This window comes from Camellia sinensis, chromosome 14 (assembly GCF_055761805.1).
Source record: "Camellia sinensis isolate YWXY chromosome 14, ASM5576180v1, whole genome shotgun sequence".
Lineage (NCBI taxonomy): Eukaryota > Viridiplantae > Streptophyta > Magnoliopsida > Ericales > Theaceae > Camellia > Camellia sinensis.
In genome coordinates, this window is record NC_138974.1 from 8,786,889 (window position 1) to 8,813,006 (window position 26,118).

Consider the following 26,118-nt stretch of genomic DNA (forward strand, 5'->3'; position numbering starts at 1 on the left):
TTGTAAAGAGCTATAGGCCGTTTTTGTTTTTGAAGGAACGAGATATCATTGTTTTTGTACATGGGTGACATGGCATCCATTTTGATTCTTTTTTTAATAGAACTTATTTTTATTTTTGATAAACAATCAAACTTTATTGAGAAAGCATCAAGGTGATGAATACAAAAACCTACTTTTTAATAGAACTTATTTTACTTCTCAAAAAGAAAAGAAAAAAAGGAGAGAATTTAATTATGTTACAGAGACATTATTGTCTCTGAAATTGTGTGCTGTGTCGGTATGAGTTACTTAGCTACAAATTGACTTGTGATCAAAGCACTAATCGTGTTATTTTTCTATATTCCATTTTGTAGGTCTTGCATGCTTGCTACACAAAGGTATCCCCATCAGTTGAGGTGGAGAACCCTCAGCTTGTTGCATGGTCAAAATCAGTTGCTGAGTTGCTTGATTTGGATCCTAAAGAGTGAGTACTTTATATTTTTTGTTCAGCGTGGCAAGTTTTAAAGGATATCTGTTTATTTTGATAAAACAACCTGGTCTACTTGCATCTGACTCTTGAGGTTAAATTTCTCCGAGTTATACTTAAAAAACTAATCTGTGTTGGCTAGTTATTTGAATATTATTTCCATCAACGATATGGGGTAAAATTTATGAATTGAGAGACCTTGAGGTCCATTGCTTGTAGTATGCAGCTGTAGTTGAATGCCTAGGAGATGAGAATAATGGTGTACTTATGTATCAGTGCATGCATGTAAAATTGAAATGGCATTATGTAGAAATTTAATGTATAAAGAGAAATAGAGAATTGTATTATTGATTGATTTATGTTGATCTATTACAAATGGTGAGTGGCTCATTATATAGGAGAGGGTGAGTGTAGTAGGTGAGGAGTATGTGAGGAGTAGGTGGTGTAGTGGGTTAGGTTTAGTGGAGTAGGTTTAAGTGGGTGAAGTAGGTGGAGAGTAGGTGGATTTTAACAGCCCCTCGCAAACTCAAGGGGGATAGGAACTAACCAACTTGAGTTTGGAGAGAGTAACAAAACAAGAAAATACATAAAAATAAAAGAGGATAGGAGACACTGTATGGTCGTGTCAGACCATTGGTCAAGACACTGGATGGTGGTGTCATAACGTTGTAGAGGACACGGTATGGGGGTGTCATAACGTTGTAGAGGACACTGTATGGGGGTGTCATAACGTTGTAGAAGACACTGTATGGTGGTGTCAGACCGATGTAGAAGACAGTTTATGGGGTCATGTCGGACCGTTGTAGCAGACAATGTTGGGACAGTTGTTGTGACAGTTTACAGAGTCTTGCTGGACCCTTGTAGAAACTAACCGGAATCAATGTCGGGACAGTTTACAGAGTCTTGTCGGACCCTTGTAGAAACTAACCGGAATCAATGTCGGGACAGTTTACAGAGTCTTGTCGGACCCATAAAGGAGCTAACCGGAATCAATGTCGGGACAGTTTACAGAGTCTTGTCGGACCCATGAAGGAGCTAACCGGAATCAATGTCGGGACAGTTTACAGAGTCTTGTCGGACCCTTAAAAAGTCGCACCCTCAAAAGGTGTGCCCAATTTTTCAAAAGGCGTGCCATCAAAAGGCGTGCCCAATCCATAAAAAGGCGTGCCATCAAAAGGCGAGCCCAAGTCATAAAAAGATGTGCCGGACATGATGGCGAGGCACGTGAGTGCCTTGGCTGGCGCGCCCGTTTGTCGTCTGGCGTCAAGTGGCGCGCGATACGCGTGGCTGCCTCGGCTATTTAACCAAGACGGAGGCTGAGGCTGAGGCAGAAGCTGAGACAGAAAAACTGAGAGAAACCTCTGAAAAATTCTTCCTTTGCTGAGAGAGAAACTCTGTAATACACTGTAACACTCTGTTGCCCAGAAAATGGCTTCGTCTTCCCGTGAGCTGCTCACTCTCTTTCCCAACCTCAATGAGTCAACAAGAGAGAGAACTGGTGCGGTGGCCAGTGAACCTCAACCAAACACCTCTGTGTTTGCTCCGTTGAACTTTCCGATGCGGTCGGTGGAGCAAAAAATGGCGGTGCAAACAGATATTGAGGCCAATCAGTATACTTTGAAGTCATGCGTGGAAACCATGACTGCGGTCACAAACTTGTCGCACCGGCTGCAGAGTAGGACAAATGAGGTGCAGCAGTTAAACGCCCAACTGGCTCTGCTCCAGCGCATGTATAAGGATGCGCGAGCAGAGATAAGTGTGCTAAAGGCAGAAAACAAGGAGCTGAAGCGAAAGGCCACCGTTATGTTCCGATTTGGAGGGCCTCCATATGCTGCAGTGGAGGAGTATGGGGGAGTGAACGTGCTCGGCGGCGTAGGAAACACGGAGGCAACACCGTCAAGGGCCGTCCAGGACGGAGGCAAGAAGAAGAGACCGGCGGCAGAGTAGAGAAGAAAAATCCCGCCTGTGGATGTGGTTGTTTTGTTTTGTTTTTTATTTTATTTTATTTTTTTTATTTTTTTATTTTTTTTTGGTATGGTGATCGGGGTGAGCCCCGACATGAATAAAATGAGGTTGAGTTTGGTGTGCAGTTCATCTGCTTCATATTTTTTTTTTTTTTTTTTTTAAAGAAATAATAATGAAAAAAAGATTAATAATAAGAATAATAATAATAAATAAAATGAAGTGTGGGATAAAGGTGAAGAAAAATTTCGGAAGGTTAAAGTAATAAAAAATAAAAACAAAAAAGAAAAAGGGGAGATTCAAAGGTGTTGGGGCGGGTCCTACCACTAAGGGAAAAAGAAGATGATGGGTGTGCAAAACAGTGTGTGGTTCGTGTCCTTGTCAAAAGGAGGAGTAAAATAATAAAAAAAATATGAGTGGGGAACAAGAGTGCGTGGAAAGAAGGAAAAAGAAAAAGTATGGGTTGGAGACTTGTGCTGTTTCTGTTTGTGCATGTCTCTTCCAGCTGGTTCATTGATAAGTTACCTTCTTTATCCCTCCACTGCACTGCATATTGTCCATTTTTTCCATTTTTTTTTTTGTTTTTTTTGTTTTTGTTACAATTGACAGATTCGGAAGGTTTTCCTTGAAAAATTGCAGCACAAGAGTCTGCAGCTGTGCCTTCTTGAAATATGATCGAAGCAGACGCAATCCAGTTAGCAACTGGTCAGTCTCCACATCACGAATGGCTCTGCTTACAGCAATTCGACGTTCAATCTTGATTAGGGAGAGATGAGAAAGGACGTTGAGGGGAGAGATGAGAGAGATAGAGAGAGCCCCCCTGTTTTGTTTTCTCTTTTCTTCTTTATTCTCCTTAAGAGAGAGAGAGATGGTTACATGATGATGAGGGAGAGGGTTTGGATCGGACGGCGGAGGCGATGACGTGCTGGATGGAGAAAACCAGACTATCCAACGCCGCCAAGCTTGCAAGAATGACAAGGACTTGGACAGTAGCTCGGGCAAATGGACTGCAACCCAGTCTGAGGCAGGTCTCCAGGAGAAATGGGATGATAGCTTGCTGACAAAAGAGGAAATAGAGGCAAGGATGCATAGAAAAATGGAAGCAATCTTCAAGAGAGAGAGTAATGGCTTATGCACATGCACACCAGTTACTGAAAGGCAATCCCAAATCAGCTCCAACATGGGCAATGGACATCCGATCTGGTGGGTTTCCCTGGTGGTGGAAATGGTTGGTATGTATACGGATGTGGTGGTGGTAAGTGGTGCACTGGTGGTGAAGCAGAGTGAAGGTATGTGTAGTAAAATTCTAGCAGACTAGGTTGAGGTCCGGCGGGCAGCCAAGGCGAAGTTGCCGCCCGCCGGTGAAGCAAAAATATTAGGTTCTAAACCTGCTCTGATACCATGTAGAAATTTAATGTATAAAGAGAAATAGAGAATTGTATTATTGATTGATTTATGTTGATCTATTACAAATGGTGAGTGACTCATTATATAGGAGAGGGTGAGTGTAGTAGGTGAGGAGTAGGTGAGGAGTAGGTGGTGTAGTGGGTTAGGTTTAGTGGAGTAGGTTTAAGTGGGTGAAGTAGGTGGAGAGTAGGTGGATTTTAACATTTAATGTATAAAGAGAAATAGAGAATTGTATTATTGATTGATTTATGTTGATCTATTACAAATGGTGAGTGGCTCATTATATAGGAGAGGGTGAGTGTAGTAGGTGAGGAGTAGGTGAGGAGTAGGTGGTGTAGTGGGTTAGGTTTAGTGGAGTAGGTTTAAGTGGGTGAAGTAGGTGGAGAGTAGGTGGATTTTAACACATTATAGTAGGCAAGAGAACTTGTTGAGCCAAAATGATTTCCGCTAGATTTAAAATCTCTCTCTTTGATGTTATTGAGGTTCAAAAATAATAGTTAAATATGGTCTCGGTATGGTAAGGGAGAAACTTATTTGCACAACTCTTTCTATAGAAAGCGTGATCTGCTGAAGGAGAGAAAGGGACGGGGTGCAACATGGGGATTTTGACAATCTCCCTTAATGCCCTTTCCTTCCGCCACTGGACCCTCTCCTCATAAAATTGTTTATCTATAAATTTATTTATTTATTTTTGGGAGTAACGCTTTCATCATATTGAAAAATTGTACTGCATGTATTTAAATTGTGTAATCAGTAGTAAAAATGTTTCCACCTTTCAAGTTGCAACTTGTGTTGGCAAAGGGTTGCTGCATGCATCTCTCCCATCACCAGCTGGCCTGGCGGGTTACAGAGGTTGAAGTCATCTGAGTTCTGGTTTTAGAGTAACATTGAGCTTCTGATAATCGTATAATTATTTGATCCACAAAGCTGACCAAAATAATTGGGATTAAAACTTAATACTAGTTTTTGCTTGGCTCTTGTTTCTCACTCTTATCCTCATCCTGATGGATTTCTTACTCCTATTATTGTTATATTTTCATTTTCTTGAATTTGTTTGCATGTTCACCGCTTTTTTTGTATATGGCCTCATTTTCTGCAAGGCTAACTGGTTATTGTGTTTCAGATTTGAAAGACCTGATTTCCCACTTCTTTTCTCTGGTGCGTCCCCTTTGGTGGGAGCGTAAGTGTCTTCTTTATCTCACTAGCATCACATTTGTGGTGAACCCATTTGAATTTGCTGACCATTTTTGACTTTTACAGAGTGCCCTATGCTCAGTGCTATGGAGGTCATCAGTTTGGCACGTGGGCTGGTCAGTTGGGTGATGGTCGGGCAATTACTCTTGGAGAGGTTTTGAATTCGAAATCTGAAAGGTGGGAGCTGCAGCTTAAGGGTGCAGGGAAGACACCGTATAGCCGGTTTGCTGATGGTCTTGCAGTTCTGCGAAGTAGCATACGGGAGTTTCTATGTAGTGAAGCAATGCAGAGTCTAGGCATCCCAACAACACGGGCACTTTGTCTTGTGGCTACTGGAAAATATGTTACTCGGGACATGTTCTATGAGTATGTTACACAAATTGTAATCATAAATCAAATATATTATGTTACTGTTGGACGGTTTCATTTCAGCCTACTCCTAGATGCTTCTCCAGCCCCAATGTTCCAAATTCAAGTACATATTATTTTTTTAAAAATTTGGTCAGTCTAAAAGATTTCCTAAATGAGCTAACTTGGGATGTAACGTATATACTGTTGAAAAATTGTGGGGGATCAAGATTATCATGATTTATTTTTGAATGTTAATAGTACCAAGACTACACTGATGCAAAAGGACAGACTGGTTTTATTAATTTGAGAACCTAACGACAGAAATACGTGGAATACCTCAGAATTCAAGTAGTTATTTTATCCATTCAGTGAATTTTTTGTTTCATTGCTCATCACACTTCGTTCATATGCAGTGGCAATCCAAAGGATGAACCTGGTGCAATAGTTTGCAGAGTTGCCCAGTCCTTTCTGCGTTTTGGTTCATACCAGATTCATGCCTCTAGAGGGAAAGAGGACCTTGACATTGTTCGTACTTTGGCAGACTACACCATTAGGCATCACTTCCCTCAAATTGAGAACATGAGTAAAAGCGAGAGTTTGTCTTTTAACACGGGCATGGAAGACGATTCAGTTGTGGATCTGACTTCAAACAAGTATGCAGGTGACTATTCTAATTAATAGAAATGTTAGTGGCACATGCCATTAATGACATTTAATATTTTTGTGAACTGACATTTAAGCAACCTTTCTGGAATGAATCACAATGTGGCCTACTTGTAAGTTACTACTATCCCTTTTACAGAATTATTTCTTCCCCTTCGATCTTTTGGACTTCTCAAACAATTTTAAGAACAGGTGTCCTCATGGCTATTAAAACGAATTTGTTCAGTTTTTTTTTTTGGTTTTGTTGTTTCTTCTCAATTTATAGGCATGCTCATTATTTGAATTTGTAGACTGGTCTGGGACAGTTGGATGGACATCGTGGGTGCCGATGGGACTTGTTATTAACTAGCTTACCCAATTTATTTAATGGTTTCTGGTACAGGTAGTCTGTGTATGGTAAACTGGTAGGTGACCACAATGGGCTGGATTCCAATTTGTCATGCCTGATTGAGATCAAGGTTCAATTGTGGTCCATTGTTGTAGTTTTGATTTATTTTACTTAAGGAAAATGATTTACAAACAGAATTTTCATATAAAAAATTTATCCAGAATGATGTGGCAGTGGCCTTTTTTGAATTGAGTGAAAACAGTAGGTGTTTTGATTGGAAATTGTGGGTGTGAGAGGTTAGAGGTGGTCAGTTGTGGACCTCTGGGAAGATGGTGGGCACTTCAATTGCTCAAGGTCGTTGGAGGTGAAGGAGGAGAAGACCAAGGTAGCCTTAAGAGATAGAGATGGTGGCAGTGAGAGACCTTGAACACTTTAGAGTTTGTGTGCAAGATAGGCTAGAGCTCGTGTTGCTGTATGTTTACGATTATAGTGTTGTGATGTTATGTTATGGTGGTGGCTGCATTCTTGATATACTATTATATAAACTCCAGGAGTAATGGAGCCCAAACAACCTATGGACGGGTGGCAAGTTTTCATTAACTTCATAGGAGGGTGATATTGTAAGATTTCTGTATATTCAAAATTCTTTTTGTAATAAAAGAGTACATCGCTTTATATAACAATCTAACCTATAACTGAAAAGGAAACAAGAATATTGACTCAAATCCCTAATATATACAAAATACATATACTACCATATATACACAAGACTTAATATTCTCACACCCCAACTCAAACTCAAGATGTTTTTGCAGAAAATATTGAGAGTTTACCAAGAAGAAACTGAAACCGAGCAGTGGTGTGAGCTTTGATAAAAAAATTAGCAAGGTGTATAGCTGAAGAGATGAAATGAAGCGAAATAGAGTTAGACTGCAGATGCTGACGGACTAAGTGACAATCAATGTCAATGTGTTTTGTCCACTCATCGAAGATAGTGTTATGAGCAATCTAAATAGCATTGCGGTTGTCACAATAGAGGTTGGAGAAAACTGTGGTACACCCAAATCAGACAACAGACAGCAAAGCCAAACAATCTCAACAATAGCATGAGCCATAGCACGATACTTAGCTTTGGCAATAGAGTGAGCAACAACAGTTTGTTTCTCGCTTTTTCAAGAGATTGAGGAATTATCAAGAAACATACAGAAACCAGACGTAGATTTGCGATCAGTAACATCACCAGTCCAGTCAGAATCAACATAGGTTACCAAATCTAAAGAGGAAGTAGAGGACAACAGTAAGCCCTGAATTATAGTACCCTTGAGATAGCCAAGAATACGAACCAAAGCGGCCCAATAAGTAGAATGAGGAGCAGAAACGAACTGGCAAACCACATGAACAACATATGCAAGATGAGAGCGAGTGACAATCAGAAAGACTAAGCAACCAACAAGGTCTCGATATAAAGTGGGATCATCCAGAGGAACACCATCAGTAGTGTTAAGCTTTACGTTATGCTCAATAGGGGTATCAAAAATCTTAGTGTTAGTCAGACTGGCATGGTGAATAACCTTATTTGTATGCTTGGCTTGAGACAAAAAGTAGCTTTTAGGAGAAGAAGCTACCTCAATACCAAGAAAATATCGCAATGGGCCCAAATCCTTCATTTCGAAAGTGTGGAAGAGATGCTGCTTGACCTCAGAGATAGTAGAAGAGTCAGAGCCAGTGATGATCATATCATCCACATACAGTAATAAGCCAATAAAGATAACAGAGGTGTGGAGGAGAAACAAAGTAGAGTCCTAGGCATAAGGATGAAACCCAAACTCAGTAACAGCAGTCTGAAAACGATCATACAAAGCATGAGGAGATTGTTTCAAACCATACAGAGCATGCCGTAGACGACAAACCTGTCCAGAAGAATGGTGAAGGCCAGGGGGAGGACGCATGTAAACCTCCTCAGTGATATGGCCATTAAGAAAAGCATTCTTAACATCTATCTGATAAAGAGGTTAATGACGAACAGCAGCTACAGAGATCAAAGTACGAATAATAGTCATCTTGACAACATGAGCAAATGTCTCCTCATAATCAATACCATACTCCTATGAGAAACTCTTGGCAACTAAGTGAGTTTTGTAGTGCTTAAGAGAATCATCAAAATGAGTCATGACTTTGTAAACCCATTTGCAATTAACCAGATTCTTACTAGCAGGCAAATGAATTAACTCCCAAGTACTAGTTTTTTGCGAAGTAGACAACTCATCTTCTATAGCTCGAATCCAATGAGAATCTTGATAGCCTTCCTTGTAAGACTGAGGTTCTAAAAAAGAGTGAATAACAGAAAAAAATGTACAGTATGGATAAACATATGTTTTAGCAAAATCAAGTTTAACTACCTGTTTACGGATGCGAAGGGGATATTTACGGTTAGCAAGATCAGAGTCGTTAGAAGCAGGCAAATCAACAGCAGAGGCAGAGGTAACTGGTGGAGGGAGAGTTTTGCGACGAAAATAGATTAACAACGGAGGAGGAGGAGGAGGAGGAGGAGAGGGAACATACTCATAAGGGTTAGTGGAGAGGGACTTGTTAGGCGGGGTGGTACGAGGAGAAGAGGAAACAAGCTCATGGTAAACAACAGAGATGTACTTATCACCAGGGACTTCAAAAGGAAATAGATCAATATGAACTAAATCCCCTTTGGAAACTGGAGTTGTGAGAGGAGGAAGCTGAAAGTAAGGTAGATGTTGGAGAAATGCAACATCGCGGGAGACATGAAGCCCACGGGAAACAGGGTCATAATAGCGATAACCTTTCTGAGTGAGATTGTAACTCAAAAAGACACACCGGACAGATCAAGTACTAAGTTTGGTTTTATCTTTACTGGGTAAAAGGACTACACAAGCAGACCCAAACACAGGAAGGAAGTATTAATTAGGAAGTTGAGAAAACAAAGTCTCATAAGGAGACCGACTAGAGAAAAGGGAAGTAGGCATACGGTTGAGAAGGAAAGCAGTAAGAATTGCATCACCCTAAAATGGAGCTAGAACAAAAGGCATAGAGAAAGAGAGACCTAGCTGTCTCAAGGAGATAACAGTGCTTACGCTCAGCTCAACCATTTTGGGCAGGTGTATCAATACAAGAAGTTTGGTGAATGGTATCCAAATTGACCAAATACTCACAGAACTCAGTTTTAAAATATTTCTCACCCAAGTTAGACCGTAACAATTTAACAATTTAATGGTATCCAAGTCAGACTGAAAAGTACGGTATATCTGGTAAAAGTCAGACTTATGAGTCATAAGATAAACCCAAGTGTAATAGTTGCAGTCTTCAACAAATGACACATAGTATGTAGAACCCCCTTTAGTGAGAACATAAGAAGAACTCCATACATTAGTATGAATAAAAGAAAATAGTGTATCAGATATAGACGTACTTTTACGAAAAGATAAGGCTGTCATTTTGACAAATTTACACCCCAGACACTCAGTAAGTTGACTAGGGGAAACTTTACCCAATATATCTGATTGAGCTAAAGACCGTAATCGGTCAACAGACAAATGTCCCAATTTGGAATGTCACAAATAGAAAGAACTTAACAGAGAATCTAAGTAAAAGGAGGAAAAGGCAGTCGAATAGATAGTCATAGACAGATGCAAGCTCCCACCACATAGAGGTCTCCAACTTTACGACCAGTCCTAATCTACTACTCGAACATCTGATCTTGTACAAAACAGATAGAAGAAGAAAAGATAATATCAAAACTGAAGCCATCAAGTTGATTGATAGATAATAAACTGACAGATAACTGAGGAATATAAAGAATAGATGGAATAGAGACAACAGACATAACAGATGGCAGAGCAGACCCAACAGATATAACAAACATATTAGACTTGGTAGCAGCATTAATAGTAATCAAGGTTTTAAAAAGTGGCCGCAACCGTTACGTAACGGTTGTGGTGGTTACCATCACTCGTTACGGCCGCTTTTGCAGTGTGATTGAGATTCATAGGTGTGTCGATCGTAGCGGCTGCCGTAGCGGTCGTAACGGTACCGTAACAACTTACGTAACGGTTCTGAACTGCTTCTATCAAAAAAACACACACAAAAAAAAAGTTGAAAATAGGAGAAGATGAATAGAGAGAGAAGAGGGAAGATGGAGGGGCAAGAGATAGGGAGAGAAGAGAGAAGATGAAGAACATATTATTGATTTGTTAAAACTGTAAGACCTATGCTATTCTAGTCAGCTGCTCTCACTCAACCATTTTGTTTGTGTGTCTATCTATCTATATATTGTTTGATAATAATAATAATAATAATAATAATAATAATAATAATAATAATAAGTGTGGTCATTATCTATTTGGCTTGATTAAAAAATATATATATATATATATTTAGGCTCTTATTTATTCTCTTACTTTTGTCATTGTTTATCTTATACATAATAGTTGGTGATTGATTTTTTCGTAGAACATCTAAAAAACATAACACCTATAATTATATATTCATACATATTTTATGCATGTCAATTTTTTTTGATTATTTTATTTTATTTTTATTTACAGGTTATCCAAAAAGAGAATGAATATTCAAGTGATCCAAATCCAAAAAAAAAAAATTCTTTATAATTTATTTTTTAATTTTTATATGATTACATTAGCATGTATAATTTATTTTTTTAAAACTATTCAAGTTAAAACTTGCATATGCTTCCACAAGTATAATAATTTTTTTTTTTGTTGCCACAAGCGTAATATGAATTTATGACATATAAAGTCATTAATTATTAAAATAAAATGTAAAAAACTTAATTTTTAGTAATTTAAAAATATGAAATATATTGGATCATACTTAAAAATTTACAAAAATTGATCAATATTTATTTTAAAACCCAATAAATATGATTATGGAAAAAAAAATGCGTAGCGGTAATTTTTTTTTAAATTGTGTAAAAAATAAAAAAATTCACGGTTCTGGTTACCACAATCGTTACGCTACGGCCTTTACATCTTGCAACCGTAACTACACCACCGCCACCGTTACGACTACCGCAACCGCTTTTCAGAACCTTGATAGTAATAGAAAAGGGAAGGGGAGTACAATTCTAAAGTAAGGAGAGATGATGAGTCATATGATGAGAGACACTAGAATCAAAAAGCCAAACAGACGAAGACATGCATGAAGAAAACCCAAGCAAACCTGAATGAAGTGAGGAAACAACGGAGGCAGACGAGGATGGCTGAGAGGTAGGTAGTGTATGTTGAAAACTGACCAATCTGAGCACTCATGAAGCCAAGTCAAGATCAAGAGCTGACACAAGAGCAGTATAAGTGGCGGGAGGCCGAAGAGTACTTTGAGAAGGAGCACGAAACTGAGTCTAAGACTGCTAAGAAGACGAGACAAGCAGATATTCCTTCTTGGGACAATGATACTTCCAATGGCCTTTCTGATGGCAGTAAGCATACTCATCTGAAGCCAGTAGCCTATTTTTGGGCCTAGCCAACTTATCATCCGTCATTGTAATGAACTAGCAAGAACAATATAAAAGATCCAAACAAAGGAGAGCCAATACACAAATAGGGATATCCACTGGGGTCAAAGAATAATAAGCACTAAATTACCAAGTGAATAACATCTCAAATAAGGCACCAGATGATAATACCTCAGATGGGTCAAAGATCCAAACCTAATTCAGAGAGAGATTCCTAGCCAGAGAGACAATCTTTGCGATATGAAGCTAAGCCAGAGAGATGATAGTGAATCAAAGCGAGAGAGAGAAACATCCCTCGTAGGACTTGATGAACCAGACGAAGCCCTCACACACAGTCATGATCACTTACAATCCATGAACCAGAGAGGGTACGGCACATCAAGGACCACCTACGAATCAGTGTCGCGAATCAAATGACCAAATAAGCCAAGCCCAATCTTGAACTAGACCAGCAAGAGAACCACAATCGGTGGATTGCGATTCGAACTCAGATAGGTCACACGGATCTAGAAAGCTGAACTAGAGAAGAATTGACAACGGTTGCTAGGGTTTCGAACCTAGCTCTGATATGTAAGATTTCTAAATGATTTTTGTATATTCAAAATTGTTTTTGTAATAAAAGAGTACATCGCTTTATATAACAATCTAACCTATGACTGAAAAGGAAACAAGAATATTGACTCAAATCCCTAATATATATATTACCATATATACACAAAACCTAATATTCTCACAGATGTCCGCTCTAAGAGCTGTGTCATATGATTCAGGTCCTTTAGAAGGTTGCATCATAGGAGTTGCAGAGGTAGGGATGATATATTGGAGAGTGTATCATGTATGCAGCAGGCATAAGCATAAGGTCAACGTCCGCTTTCTCTAAGCTTGGTCAAGGTGGAGCTTTCATTGTAGGCAGACAACCAAGCAAGCTTGACGAACCTATGCTCTTAGCGTCCAATCCACAATCATCCAATAATTCCTAGTGGGTTTTGTTAGAATTTACCATCACCTACCATCACTACCACCTCACCTACTCCACTAAACCTAACCCACTACCACCATCCACTACACCTACATCTATATAAGGAATCATTTGTAATAGACATCAATCAATACAACACATTAATATCAATCAATAATACATATATTTTCACATGGTATCAGAGCGGGTTTAGAACCTAATATTTTCGCTTCACCGGCGGGCGGCAACCTCACCTTAGTCGCCCGCCGGACCTCAATCTAGTCTGCTAAAATTCTCTACACATACCTTCATTCTTCTTCACCACCTCGCCGAAGCAAACTCAAAATCCCTCTGGGAAATTTCGTCGAACACCATGTCTGCAATTCAGGAAGGTGGCACTGCCCCAACTCCATCAACATTTGGAACTTGTTTTGATGAGCCGTTTTCTCCTTCATTGGTTTCAAAAGGGAAAAACCTTGTTAAGTTTGGCTTCGGTAGTCCTGCTGAGCCATTTGAATCAGTCCATGACGCGAGAGATCCACTGATTTTGCAAAACAAAGCTCCTAGATGGCACGAGCAGTTGCAGTGTTGGTGCCTTAATTTCAAAGGACGTGTCACAGTGGCCTCTGTCAAGAACTTTCAGCTGGTGGCTGCTATTGAGGCGCACCAAAATGTTCCAGCCACGGGAAGCACCACATCACAGCTGCAACGCCCATGGGAGCCACCTCTGCACTGGACCACTCGTTCTCTCTCTCTGATCTATGGTAATATCAACAAAGCTTCAAATAAAATAACTCAACCCATGTGATCCACTCTACCACAAACCACTAAAATACAATTCCTCATAGCCCCTGCTTGACACACCACCCACCTTTCTTGTTATTATATTTTATTTCCTTTACCACCACCCACGTTTCTCTTACTTTACAACCAAACCTCTTTTATTTGTCAGACTCCACATCTCCCACAATGTGCTGTTGCCCAAACCCATCATTCCTTCCACTAGAGTCTATAGAATATATATATATATATATTTTTTTTGATTCCAACAAAAAAAAATAAAATAAAATATAATAAAATATAATAAAAATAAATAAATAAATAAATAAATAAAAAGGACGAATGAAGAAGCGGAAGAACTGCACACCAATCTTATTTTATTCATGTCGGGGTTCACCCCGATCACCATTTTACACCACACAAAAAAAAAAAAAAAAAAAAAAAAAAAACAAAGAAAAAAAAAAAACAAAAGAAACAAAAATACACAAAACATCACAACAACAACAGCTTTGTTTTCTTTTCTGCAGACGGCCACCCACCGCTCTACTCAGCCGCCGGTCTCTTCTTTTTGCCTCCGTCCTGGGCAGTCCTTGACGGTGCTGCCTCTGTGTTTTCCACGCCGCCCAGCACGTTCACTCCCCCATACTCTTCCACTGCAGCATATGGCGGCCCTCCAAATCGGAACATCACCGTGGCCTTCCGCTTCAGCTCCTTATTTTCTGCCTTTAGCACACTTATCTCTGCTCGCGCATCCTTATACATGCGCTGGAGCAGAGCCAGTTGGCCGTTTAAATGCTGCACCTCATTTGTCCTACTCTGCAGCCGGTGCGATAAGTTTGTGACTGCCGTCATCGTCTCCACACAGGACTTCAAAGTATACTGATTGGCCTCAATGTCAGTTTGCACCGCCATTTTTTGCTCCACCGACCGCATCGGAAAGTTCAACGGAGCAAACACAGAGGTGTTTGGTTGAGGTTCACTGGCCACCGCACCAGTTCTCTCTCTTGTTGACTCATTGAGGTTGGGAAAGAGGGTGAGCAGTCCACGGGAAGACGAGGACGAGGCCATTTTGTGAGCAACAAAGTGTTACAGCGTGTTACAAAGTATCTTTCTCAGCAAAACGAAGAATTTTTCAGAGATTTCTCTCAGTCTTTTTGTCTCAGCTTCTGCCTCAGCTTCAGCCTTCGTCTTGGTTAAATAGCCAAGGCAGCCACGCGTATCGCGCGCCACTTGACGCCAGACGACAAACGGGCACGCCAACCAAGACACTCACGTGCCTCGCCATCATGTCCGGCACATTTTTTTATGACTTGGGCTCGCCTTTTGATGGCACGCCTTTTTATGGATTGGGCACGCCTTTTGATGGCACGCCTTTTGAAAGATTGGGCACACCTTTTGAGGGTGCTACTTTTTAAGGGTCCGACAAGACTCTGTAAACTATCCCGACATTGATTCCGGTTAGCTCCTTTATGGGTCTGACAAGACTCTGTAAACTGTCCCGACATAGATTCCGGTTAGTTTCTACAAGGGTCCGACAAGACTCTGTAAACTGTCCCGACATAGATTCCGGTTAGTTTCTACACGGGTCCGACAAGACTCTGTAAACTGTCCCGACATTGATTCCGGTTAGTTTCTACAAGGGTCCAGCAAGACTCCGTAAACTGTCACCACAACTGTCACAATAGTGTCTGCTACAACGGTCCGACATGACCCCGTAAACTGTCTTCTACACCGGTCCGACATGACCCCATAAACTGTCTTCTACAACGGTCCGACATGACCCCCTAAACTGTCCTCTACATGGTTATGACACCCCCATACAGTGTCCTCTACCCCGTTATGACACCACCATACAGTGTCTTCACCAATGGTCTGACACGACCATACAGTGTCTCCTATCCTTTTTTATTTTTTATGTCTTTTCTTGTTTTGTTCCTCTCTTCAAACTCAAGTTGGTTAGTTTCTATCCTCCTTGAGTTTGCGGGGGGCTGTTAGAATTTACCATCACCTACCATCACTACCACCTCACCTACTCCACTAAACCTAACCCACTACCACCATCCACTACACCTACATCTATATAAGGAATCATTTGTAATAGACATCAATCAATACAACACATTAATATCAATCAATAATACATATATTTTCACAGGTTTGCCTAGGTCTTGCTTCCAAACTAGGTGGCCAAGTGACTAAGTAAATTGAGTCAGAACATAGGCGAGCCAAGGGCTCAACCTAAGTAACCAAGTGAACATAGGTGAGCCGAGGGCTCTAGTTGAGAAATGGTGCTTGCCGAGTTGGGCTCTTCATTCTTCGACTCGTTTGCTTTTGAGGTTATATTGTTAGGGTAGTAGCTGCACTAGTGAGCTTCGTACATGGTGGTGTGTATGCCCTCGTTAGGCATATCGTGGTGCCTTGGAGGTCTGCCATGTGGGGATGTGATGGTGATGACGTGGCGCCCGTAGGGCTCACCACGTGGGCATGGTACAAGTACCTACAAAAATAAATGGACCACATCATTCTGTGCAAGAATTTTGTGTGTATATCATTACTCGTTTACCTAATTATCCCCCAAAATAAAAATGTACTATTGTTTTTTACATCGAGACCTATGTGAGGTGTAGATTATCCATGTATTTCTTTCTTTGATACTGAACTTTATTTTTTCATTGCTTTGCGCTAACAAGTAGTTCAACTTCCATCTATTTTACAAAGCCTGATCTATACGGATGTTGTGTATGATTAGTTGGCCAATTTGTTGTAGTCTACAAATAGGTGATGTAATACCATTGTACTTAGTTTTTGGATTAAAGAATATACATTTTGATTGGAGTAGAGCTTGGTTTCTCTCTCTAGCCCTTGGGGGTTTTACCCCTAGTTGGGGCATTTGTCTTCTCTCTCTCAAATTGATCATTGATTTGCATTTGGATTGCATTACATTGCTATTATTATATGTTGACATAAAGACTTTGCTCTAGAGTCCATTTTAATTCCTTTCTTCTTTTTGTTTTTTGGTGGATTTATTAGCTTGGGCAGTGGAAGTTGCTGAACGTACTGCTTCCTTGGTGGCAAGCTGGCAGGGTGTTGGTTTCACTCATGGCGTTCTGAACACTGACAACATGAGTGTGTTAGGACTTACTATTGATTATGGTCCTTTTGGTTTTTTGGATGCTTTTGATCCCAGTTACACTCCAAATACTACAGATCTTCCAGGGAGAAGGTACTGTTTTGCAAATCAGCCTGATATTGGTTTATGGAATATTGCGCAGTTCGCATCAACCCTTTCAGCTGCTCAGTTAGTAAATGATAAGGAGACAAATTATGTCATGGAACGGTATTTATGACTTCTTAACCTTCCTTGCAATAACAATGCTTACTGGTTAGTCTATGTTTTTATACTGTGTGTTCTTGACTTGTTACAGATATGGAACCAAGTTTATGGATGAGTATCAAGCAATAATGACCAAAAAACTTGGCCTCCCAAAGTACAATAAACAGTTGATTAGTAAACTTCTTAACAACATGGCTGTAGACAAAGTAGATTACACGAATTTCTTTCGGCTTCTTTCCAATATTAAAGCTGACCCCAGCATTCCAGAAAAGGAATTGTTAATTCCACTGAAAGCTGTTCTATTGGATATTGGAAAGGAGCGCAAGGAGGCATGGAACAGCTGGGTACAATCCTACATAGAGGAGGTACAGCAACATTCTCTAACATTTTTATGAACTTCAAAACCTTTTTTTATATTGATGAAGATAATTACCAATAATAACTCATAAATCATCTCAATGGTAAAATTTTAAATTCTCAATTAAAAATTCAACAAGTTCTAAATTGCCATAGGTTTGATTATGATGACAGTTTAGATGATCTTTTATTTATTCTTGAGTTAAAAAAATGGATTTACTTTTAAGACCTAACAAAACTCAGTTGAGAGAGGTGAAGTATACAAAACTTGGACCACAAGATTAAACGGATGTGGGATTCTATTGGTGCATAGTCCCCATCAGATAAAAAAAGAAAGAGAATCATTTAAATCATCATTTCAAGAATGCTGCAAGATCAGTTTGTCTAAATGTGCTTCTCATGGGTATGACAATGTACCACTAATGCCTTTTTGGACATTACTAAGTATCTCATTTAATTCACTCAAATATTCATTGAAGTATACAAAACTTGGACCACAAGATTAAACGGATGTGGGATTCTATTGGTGCATAGCCCCCATCAGATAAAAAAAGAAAAAAAAAAAAAAAGAATCATTTAAATCATCATTTCAAGAATGCTGCAAGATCAGTTTGTCTAAATGTGTTTCTCATGGGTATGACAATGTACCACTAATGCCTTTTTGGATATTACTAAGTATCTCATTTAATTCACTCAAATATTCATTGTAACTTTTTTTGGTGTTCTCTCGAGCATTTTTTGTTGTTCATGGCAGATTTTTGCTTATAATTGTGTTTTATTGCTGTTGCTATGTTTTTCGCTTGATGAGCAAAGGGCAAACATTTACTTAAGCAACAGTGTGACAGCAATGATTTTCAGAATACTTGAGAATGAGAGCACCTACACTTGTGTATATGCGAATATCCTTAGCATCTTTAGGTTTGGAACACAAAACTTAGTTTGGTTTTGTGGTTGTCCCATTGCCTAGTGTTTTAGGGCCTAGTGTTTTTGGTTTGTATGATTTTTGAGGATGAAATTTGTTGGAGTGTCTCAAGTTTTCATCATAATTTGTCCTACTATTTTATTTGATTTGCCAAAAAGAAAATAGTTTGTTAAGATGACTCTAAAATCTTTGTTGAAGCCAAATGCTTTGCTGTTTCAACTATCTTGTGACCACACAGGTGGAGGAAAGTAAGAGAGGCCTTGCTCCAAATCTATGTCATTCACGTAACTTGTGCTTTCTTCCGCCCTTTTGGCAAATATATGGATGACTAGTATGCACTTAGATTTCTTGGATGCTGCTTATTGAGAACAAGCTGGCAACCCATTTCATATGTAAAATTTCAAAATAAAAAAATAAAATGTTTTCCTTTTCTGCAAGTAGGACATCGGCATATTGTTAGTTTTATCCATGCATGTTTTGACCAAGAACATTGACAGGTTTCGTTTATTGCATCTTCTCTTGACATATGGTGAGAAGATAGGTGCATTTTTGTTCACAAGTTTCCTATCCTTAACATCTTTTTTTTTTTGTGTGGCTTGCACAGCTCTCTGGTAGTGATATTTCAGATGGGCAGAGAAAGGCCTCAATGGATTCTGTGAATCCGAAGTACATTCTTAGGAATTATTTATGCCAAAGTGCAATAGACACAGCTGAACAAGGTGATTTTGGAGAGGTTCACAGGCTGCTGAAGGTGATGGAACGGCCATATGATGAGCAACCAGGAATGGAAAAATATGCTCGCTTGCCCCCAGCTTGGGCTTATCGTCCCGGTGTGGGCATGCTCTCTTGTTCTTCATGATGATTTGCTCAGTTGTTTACTAAATAGGCAAACAAATACCAGGAGAGAATGTATTTGTTGTATATAATAGAGAATTTAGTGTTTGCCCTTTTAATAAAGTGCACTGTTTATTTTTATTTTTATTTTTATTTTTTTGCTATTTCTTTTCCCTTTATGGCATAATTAAAATGATATATTCATACAGATAAGTTTAATTTTTATTTATTTGTGGTTGTCTTAGGACAAATCTGCTCGTTATTACAAGCTAGACATTGCTATTTGTTTGAATGAATTGTTTTCTTGGATGTTGTTTTACTGTTAGTTGTGAACTTTGGATATTCTATTTCCACACGCCTAAATAACTAAGGGAACACACTTAATGAATTTTTAATTTAATGACAATTATACCTTAAATCTTAATGACCATAATAGACCTCCAACAACACCTTCTATGTCTTCTATGGATGGGTTGACTCACTTCATGATCATTTGAATCTCCGGGGTAAGTCACTTAGATTTTATATAAATCTCATATGGTAGCTTGTATATGATTTTGTATGTCTTTCTTGATTCTTTGTTTGCAGGAGTGTAAATTGAAAGGACTAGTTTGGTTAATTGATGAGAAATCTTTGAAATCTGATCAGATTGTTGCTTTTCTTGTAAAACCCAACACACTGATTTTTTAATTTCATTTTGAGAGGAGGGTTTGTTTGACTTTGTTTGCTTGCAAAAATGGATGGTTTATAGTGAAGATACTAGCAACTGGATTTCAATCATTACCTGGTTGGTAGGTTTGTGTGTGTTGATGATTGGGTTGGTTGACTTCTGAATGATTACTGGCATGAAAACCCTAAAAAATTGATCTGGGTTTTCTTTTGAAGTCTTGGTTGAGGATTTAAAAACATTATTCACTTCACGGGTAGCTCAAGAATGTGGTCTTTAGACTGGTATTCAAGTTTCACCTGAGTGGAATTTTTTTGGTCTTCAAGTTTTTAAAAAGTGTGTGAAAAGGAGGGATAAGTGTGTGTACAATAATATTTAAGTGAAAGATATAATTGTAAGTTTCAGTGTGTGGATTGAGAAAAATAATCAATAAATAAATTATCAGGTGTGTGTATTGAGAAAAAATTTGCTCTGAGTTATTTAGGTGTGTGGAAATAGAATTTTTCATATCTACTTTACTTTAAAAAGAACGAGGATATCCATTTGTTTTTTTCACATTTTTTTATTCCCAAATTATTTCTAATCATTTAAACTAATTACTTTATGTATCATGACTGTTTGAAATGCCGGTTGTAGAAATGACTTTTTATTTAGGAGTTTGAAATGTTTGGGAGACCAAAACACAACAGTAGTTCATCTTCTTTGTGTTTTATTGAGTAGTTGGAAATGTTTGGACTCTTAAAGGTGACTTCTCATCTTCTTTTTATGTATAGAGACAAAGGTTACTCTCTCCCGATCGGTAAATCATTTTTCTTCTTCGTTGATTTTTCTTTTTGGTAGCAATTTTGATGTTTAAATAAAGTGACCCACTTTGTGGGGGATCTAGCCTCCTAATCCTCTAGGAAAATTTCATATTAACATAAACACATGTCTGTTTATCTTTTTCATTAACTCGAGGAAGATATATATACTGAGCAATGCTAGGGACACCAAATTTTCTACCAAACAAATGACCAAATGTCTCAGTGTGGGGTCCGCAATTTTGTGGGCTCCATATCCATGTGAAACATTTGGTTATTTATTTGGTAAAAAATTTGGAACCTCTAAGCATTTTCCTATATATACACTATAACAAACAGTCAAACTATTCCTAAATATATTCAATTACCTTCCACACCACCCAATCCACTTAGCCACTATGACCCAAACACTCGCACTTACCCTATAACACTCACAAAATACACAAAATATTTACGAAATAAAAATTACACATATCAACCCTCTACCCTTATGGCATGTTTGATTGGAAGGATTAAAGCATGGGATTAGGATTATTAATCCGTGGGCCCAATCATCCTATGTTTGTTTTGACATTTTGGTTTAGGACTATTAATCCAATGGATAATTAATCCAATAAATTTGTAGGATTATTAGTAATGGGGTAGGGGTGGGATAGTTAATACCACACTAATTTGATAGGATTATTAATACCTCACTATTAGTATTGTGAATCAAACATGGCCTTAAATCAACCTTGTCTGCAAGTTTGGTTTCTTGATCTTCTTCTATATCATCATTGCAAGGTTTGCACTTTACATTTATGACCGGGACGAAACTTTTCTTCACAATTGTAGCAAAGGCCTTCCCTTCTTGGTTTTGCCTCTTCTGCTGTGTGATTAAGTCAATATTGATTCTTGCTTAGCGTGTAACTCTTTTGATAATTGAGTTTTGGGTGTAAGGACGAAAAATAAAAGTGTAGAAAACTTTCTTTAAAAATGGGACTTCAACAGGTGAAACAGCACATGTGGCTAAAAAGGCTCCGCTCATGCGGATTGAGACAGCAAAAACCACAAAATTTCTGGGCGTCAGTGATTGATCACATTAGAGGGAGCGGTCTATCTGCTTCCTGGCTAGAGATCATTTATTCGGATCTCTTCTCTCTCTCTCTCTCTATATTTGTATTTTCCACCAAACACATTAATCACACGAAAGCCTTAATTAGCTACCTTAGAGTGGAAATTGTTCCAAAATCCGGGCTATAAGGTTGTAGAGCACGGTGAGCGCTTCATTTTGGTCTAAGCAAATCTTCATTTCGTCAACTTTTGCATTTTCTTCCTCCTCTCCAAGATGTAGGGTTTCTTTTCATTATTTGGGAACATACTTTTTTAGTAATTTTTTGGCTTTTTGACTAAAATGTAATGTAAAAAACATAAGTATGTTTGGGATGACTTTTTAATATTTTAGGAAAAGATGGGTAAAAAGTAGAAAGAAAAGGGAATTTTTGACTTTTTGGTATGGATTGTTAGCTTTTTGATTTTTTTAGTGACTTTTTTACTAAAAAAAGTCACTTGCCAAACGAGTCCTAATATGGATTTATTGGTGTATGTGTGGTATTTTGATAAAGAAATTTTGAGTTATTGTTAGAGATTTTGAGAGATGGCATGATAGAGGATTAGGGCTTGATGATTAGTTGGGTATTTCTCAATAATTTTATTATTGAACTTATTTCATTTTATAAAATTGTATGAGGGTGTTATAAATTGAGAAATTGTGAAAAATCTTAATTTATGATATTGCAGAAAATGAGAAATTGATGATGTATTGTTGAAATCAATAGTGTTATGTTGAAATCAAGTATAAACTCATATAATTTGTTAGAGATAATTGTTTGGCCATTGGTAGAGAATGAAATTGTTGTAGTTGTTGATACAATAGGTTGACAAACACTCGTATTTAATAATTATTTTATTATGAAAATTTTGAATTCATGAAAACGAAAACCCGTTGTTAAATGGAGGTGCATGGAGCTCATTTTATTAGAATTGAGTAGTTGCATGTATTACATAAATTACACAAAAACATTATGATTTTAATTGGATAATGGTGGCAAATCCGGGTCATGTATAGTTGAGGTAGGGAATAATTTGGCTTGATAGTCCATCGTGAAAGATTAAAAACTCACAGTGTAGGTGCCAAGGTCATTTCAATTAGAAACTAGTAAATTTGGTGGTGTTTAGATGCCGCTTAGCAATGGTCACTGCCAGAGTGTTGCTTCATATAGCACACTAGATTAGGTGGTACTTAGTAATGACCACCAACAGATACATATACTTGAGAGGATTTACCATGTTTATATGAATGAAATTGAGAAATGTTAGTTTAATGAGAAAGTCTAGTGTTGGTCATTGAGATTAATGTAAACCTTTTTAAGAAATGAAAAATCGTTTTTGAGCATACTATACATACGTAGCATCTGTGAGAATATTATGTAATTATGGAAATATATCAATTAGGTTGATTGTGAATGAGAGGGAGTTTTTATGTGCATTAGGGCCGAGCTAGGCCAAGGTGTGGTAATGGGCCGCTCTGTGGGCCGCGGTAAAAAGGGTTGAGTGAAAGGACCTTGTAGTTAGCTTGGTCCTAATATGGTTACAGTCACCACGGTCGGAGTGGTGATTAGCTCGGTCATAGTGTTCGGAGATGAGGTATTTGGGCTTCCTGCGAAGGACCTTGCTCTTGATAGCTCGGTTGAAGCTTGGTATGGTTAGCTCAGTCTTAACAGGCCAAAACCGAGGTACAAGTGAAACGAGAGCCGAGCTATGTGTTGCATGTGAAGACGTTGGATTAAGTATGACAAAGGGCTAGTGTTAGCTCGGTCATACTGTCATCCAACTGTGGTAAAACCATCTCACTTGGTTTAAGCAGTGAGGGAGGTGTTGAAGGATAAGCATTATCTTTCAAGAGTGTGATTCCTAGGAGGACTTTACATGAAGGAATAAGAGTCCTACTAGGATTGTGCTATGCGGAATCTATAAAAGCTCGCAACATAACCTATGTAGAGGTAACACAACTTTGATTGTTGAATACACAGAGCTTTTGTCTAGTTGTCGATTTTGCTGACTTAGGCATCGGAGAGGTATCTGGCACACACCCGCGACTAGCTCACGTTTGTGTTTTCAGGGAGTAAAGCGACGACGTTTGGAGGAGCGCAGACTCGATTAACAAAATTATACAAGAACATTATTTCGTGCTCCTATAATTGGCGCCGTTTGTGGAAAAACACAAAGAACAAAACCTCTTGATCGAGTTTTCCTCTTTAATTGAAACCAATGGTGCACAATGAGGATTTGCCGCAATCCGCTATTGACGGACAAACCCCGGAAGGGGGTGGGAGGCGCGAAGGTTTGCCTGCTATCCTTCCCATGGCGGATTTAGAACCCCAGCGACAGAACCCCCGGAGGGATGTAAGGGGGAGACGGGCTAACAGCCCCCGTCGCTCTCAAAGTCCTGAAAGACAGAGGCGGATGATGGACCATCAAGTTCTGGAGGATCGCGTGAAGGAGCAGAACGAGTTAATAAAGAAGATGGCGGCAGACATGGAGTCAATAAAGCGCCAGATAAAAGGAAAAGGGGTGGCGACATGAGAGGGGCGCAAAGGCAACATGCCCCCTTGCCACTTAGAGGATCGTGATAGGCGTACCACACCATCGCAAGCAGAAAGTAGGAGCCTTAGAACAGGCGACACTCAATCGAGGACTTCCAAGACTTGTTACTCCAGGTCTGAGAGAACGAGAACTGAGAGGTCATATACTGAGGGAAGCACCTATCGGTCCTCGCACACGCATCAGACGTCGTCTAGGCACACAGAGTTGCCTAGATCATCTGACTTACGAACTGTGTTGGAAGAAAGGGCACGATGGAAGGAGGATACCAGGGCACGCGACCCGCGCAGAGTTTCAGCCTTTCAGAGGTTGGTACCTCGGACGCATGGGAGCATCGTGGTAGGAATGCCAATACCGCACCTTGCTTACGAACCAACAGACAAAGCATTAGTAAGTTTACAGAGCTCGCCGTTCGTTCTGGAAATTGAGAACGTACCACTACCTTCAGGCTTCCACCAGCCTAAATTCACCACTTATGAGGGGAAGACAGACCCCTACATGCACTTAAGCCACTTTCGCTAGGTTATGGCAGTATACCGGCAGAACGAGGTCTTGATGTGTATCATGTTCCCATCCAGCCTTAGCGACCTAGGTCTAACTTGGTTCGAAAGGCTACCAGAAGGCAGCATTGCCTCCTGGGCACAATTGGTAGAGGCGTTCGTGACTAGGTTCAGGACGAACACAAAGACACCAGTGGAGATCAACCAGCTACTCTCCATTGACATGGGCGAAAAAGAGACGTTGAGGTCCTACAACAGTCGCTACTGGGAAACCTTCAACCAGATTGGGGATTGCCCTACAAACCTCACCATTGCACAATACAAACGGGGCCTATCAGTCGGCAACAAATTGAGGGATTCAATTACTATGATGCCACCCCTCACGATAGAGGCCTTAATGGAGAGAGTGCACCAACATATTTGCGTGGAAGAGGGTAGCGCTCGTGCTAAAGTGAAAACTGGCACAACAACAATGCCAGATAAAAGGACTACAGCAAAACTCAACACGATAGAGCAACCTAACAGGAATGGGTGTGGCAGACGGGCCAACAGAGAGGACCCAGAAAAAAGGAAGTTAAGAGTTCGCACTGCCACTACCACAGTGTTCAAAAAACCAATCTACCGAATTCTCAGTGAGATACGCAACGAACCTTTCGTCCGATGGCCAGCTAAGTTGGGAGAAGCACAAAAGGACTATGACGAGAGGTCCCGGTGCACCTTTCATGATGAAAAGGGGCACCGCACTGAAAATTGCACGCCGTTGAGGCAGCATTTGGAGGAGTTAATGGTAGCTGGGCACCTGGACCAGCACATAGAAGGAGGAACGCAGCCAGTCCCCCATAACCACAACAACCCAAACAGGATGCCGGTCGACGCTCCACCTCAAGGCGTAATTAACGTAATACATGGGATATTCGAACCTGAGCGGGTATGTGAGCTCAGGGGAATGATCAAAAAGGCTGAGTACTTGAGGGAGGTATTAAGTGCACAACCTGCCGTCAAAAAGGGGAAAACAGAGGCCACCAATGTCATATCTTTTTCAGACAAAGATTTAGCAAGGATATACTGTCCTCACAATGATACATTGGTTGTCACTCTACGGGTTAAAAATTTCGACATCAAGCGGATTCTGATTGACCAAGGAAGCTCATGTGAGATAATGTATTACGAAACCTTCAAATAACTGAAACTGAAGGACAAAGACATGGCACCTGCAACATCTCCCCTAATCGGATTCAACTCAATGCCAGAGTGGCCAGTGGGCAAGATAATCCTCCCAGTTAAGGCAAGAACCATGATGAAACAGGTGAAATTCTGGGTATTAAAAGTCTCTTCCACTTACAATATAATTTTGGAGAGGACATGGTTTCATGCCATGCGATCGATAGCGTCAACTTACCATCAAGTATTGCGGTTCCCCAACGAAGCCGGAGTAATTGAAGAGGTCTTTGGA

The 26,118-nt window shown here is 39.5% G+C and overlaps 1 protein-coding gene across 1 annotated transcript in view; it reads left to right on the forward strand.

Annotated features, from left to right (window-relative positions):
• LOC145807695 (uncharacterized) overlaps window positions 1-19,307 on the forward strand; it is a 34,918-nt gene extending 15,611 nt beyond the window's left edge. Inside the window, exons 2-8 of the mRNA XM_082906351.1 lie at window positions 354-463; window positions 4,959-5,015; window positions 5,096-5,395; window positions 5,794-6,041; window positions 16,640-16,946; window positions 17,035-17,308; window positions 18,827-19,307. Of these exons, the coding sequence (XP_082762477.1) occupies window positions 354-463; window positions 4,959-5,015; window positions 5,096-5,395; window positions 5,794-6,041; window positions 16,640-16,946; window positions 17,035-17,308; window positions 18,827-19,081 (1,551 nt within the window). The 3' untranslated portion in view covers window positions 19,082-19,307. The remainder of the gene's footprint in view (window positions 1-353; window positions 464-4,958; window positions 5,016-5,095; window positions 5,396-5,793; window positions 6,042-16,639; window positions 16,947-17,034; window positions 17,309-18,826) is intronic.
• The last annotated feature ends 6,811 nt before the right edge of the window (window positions 19,308-26,118 follow it).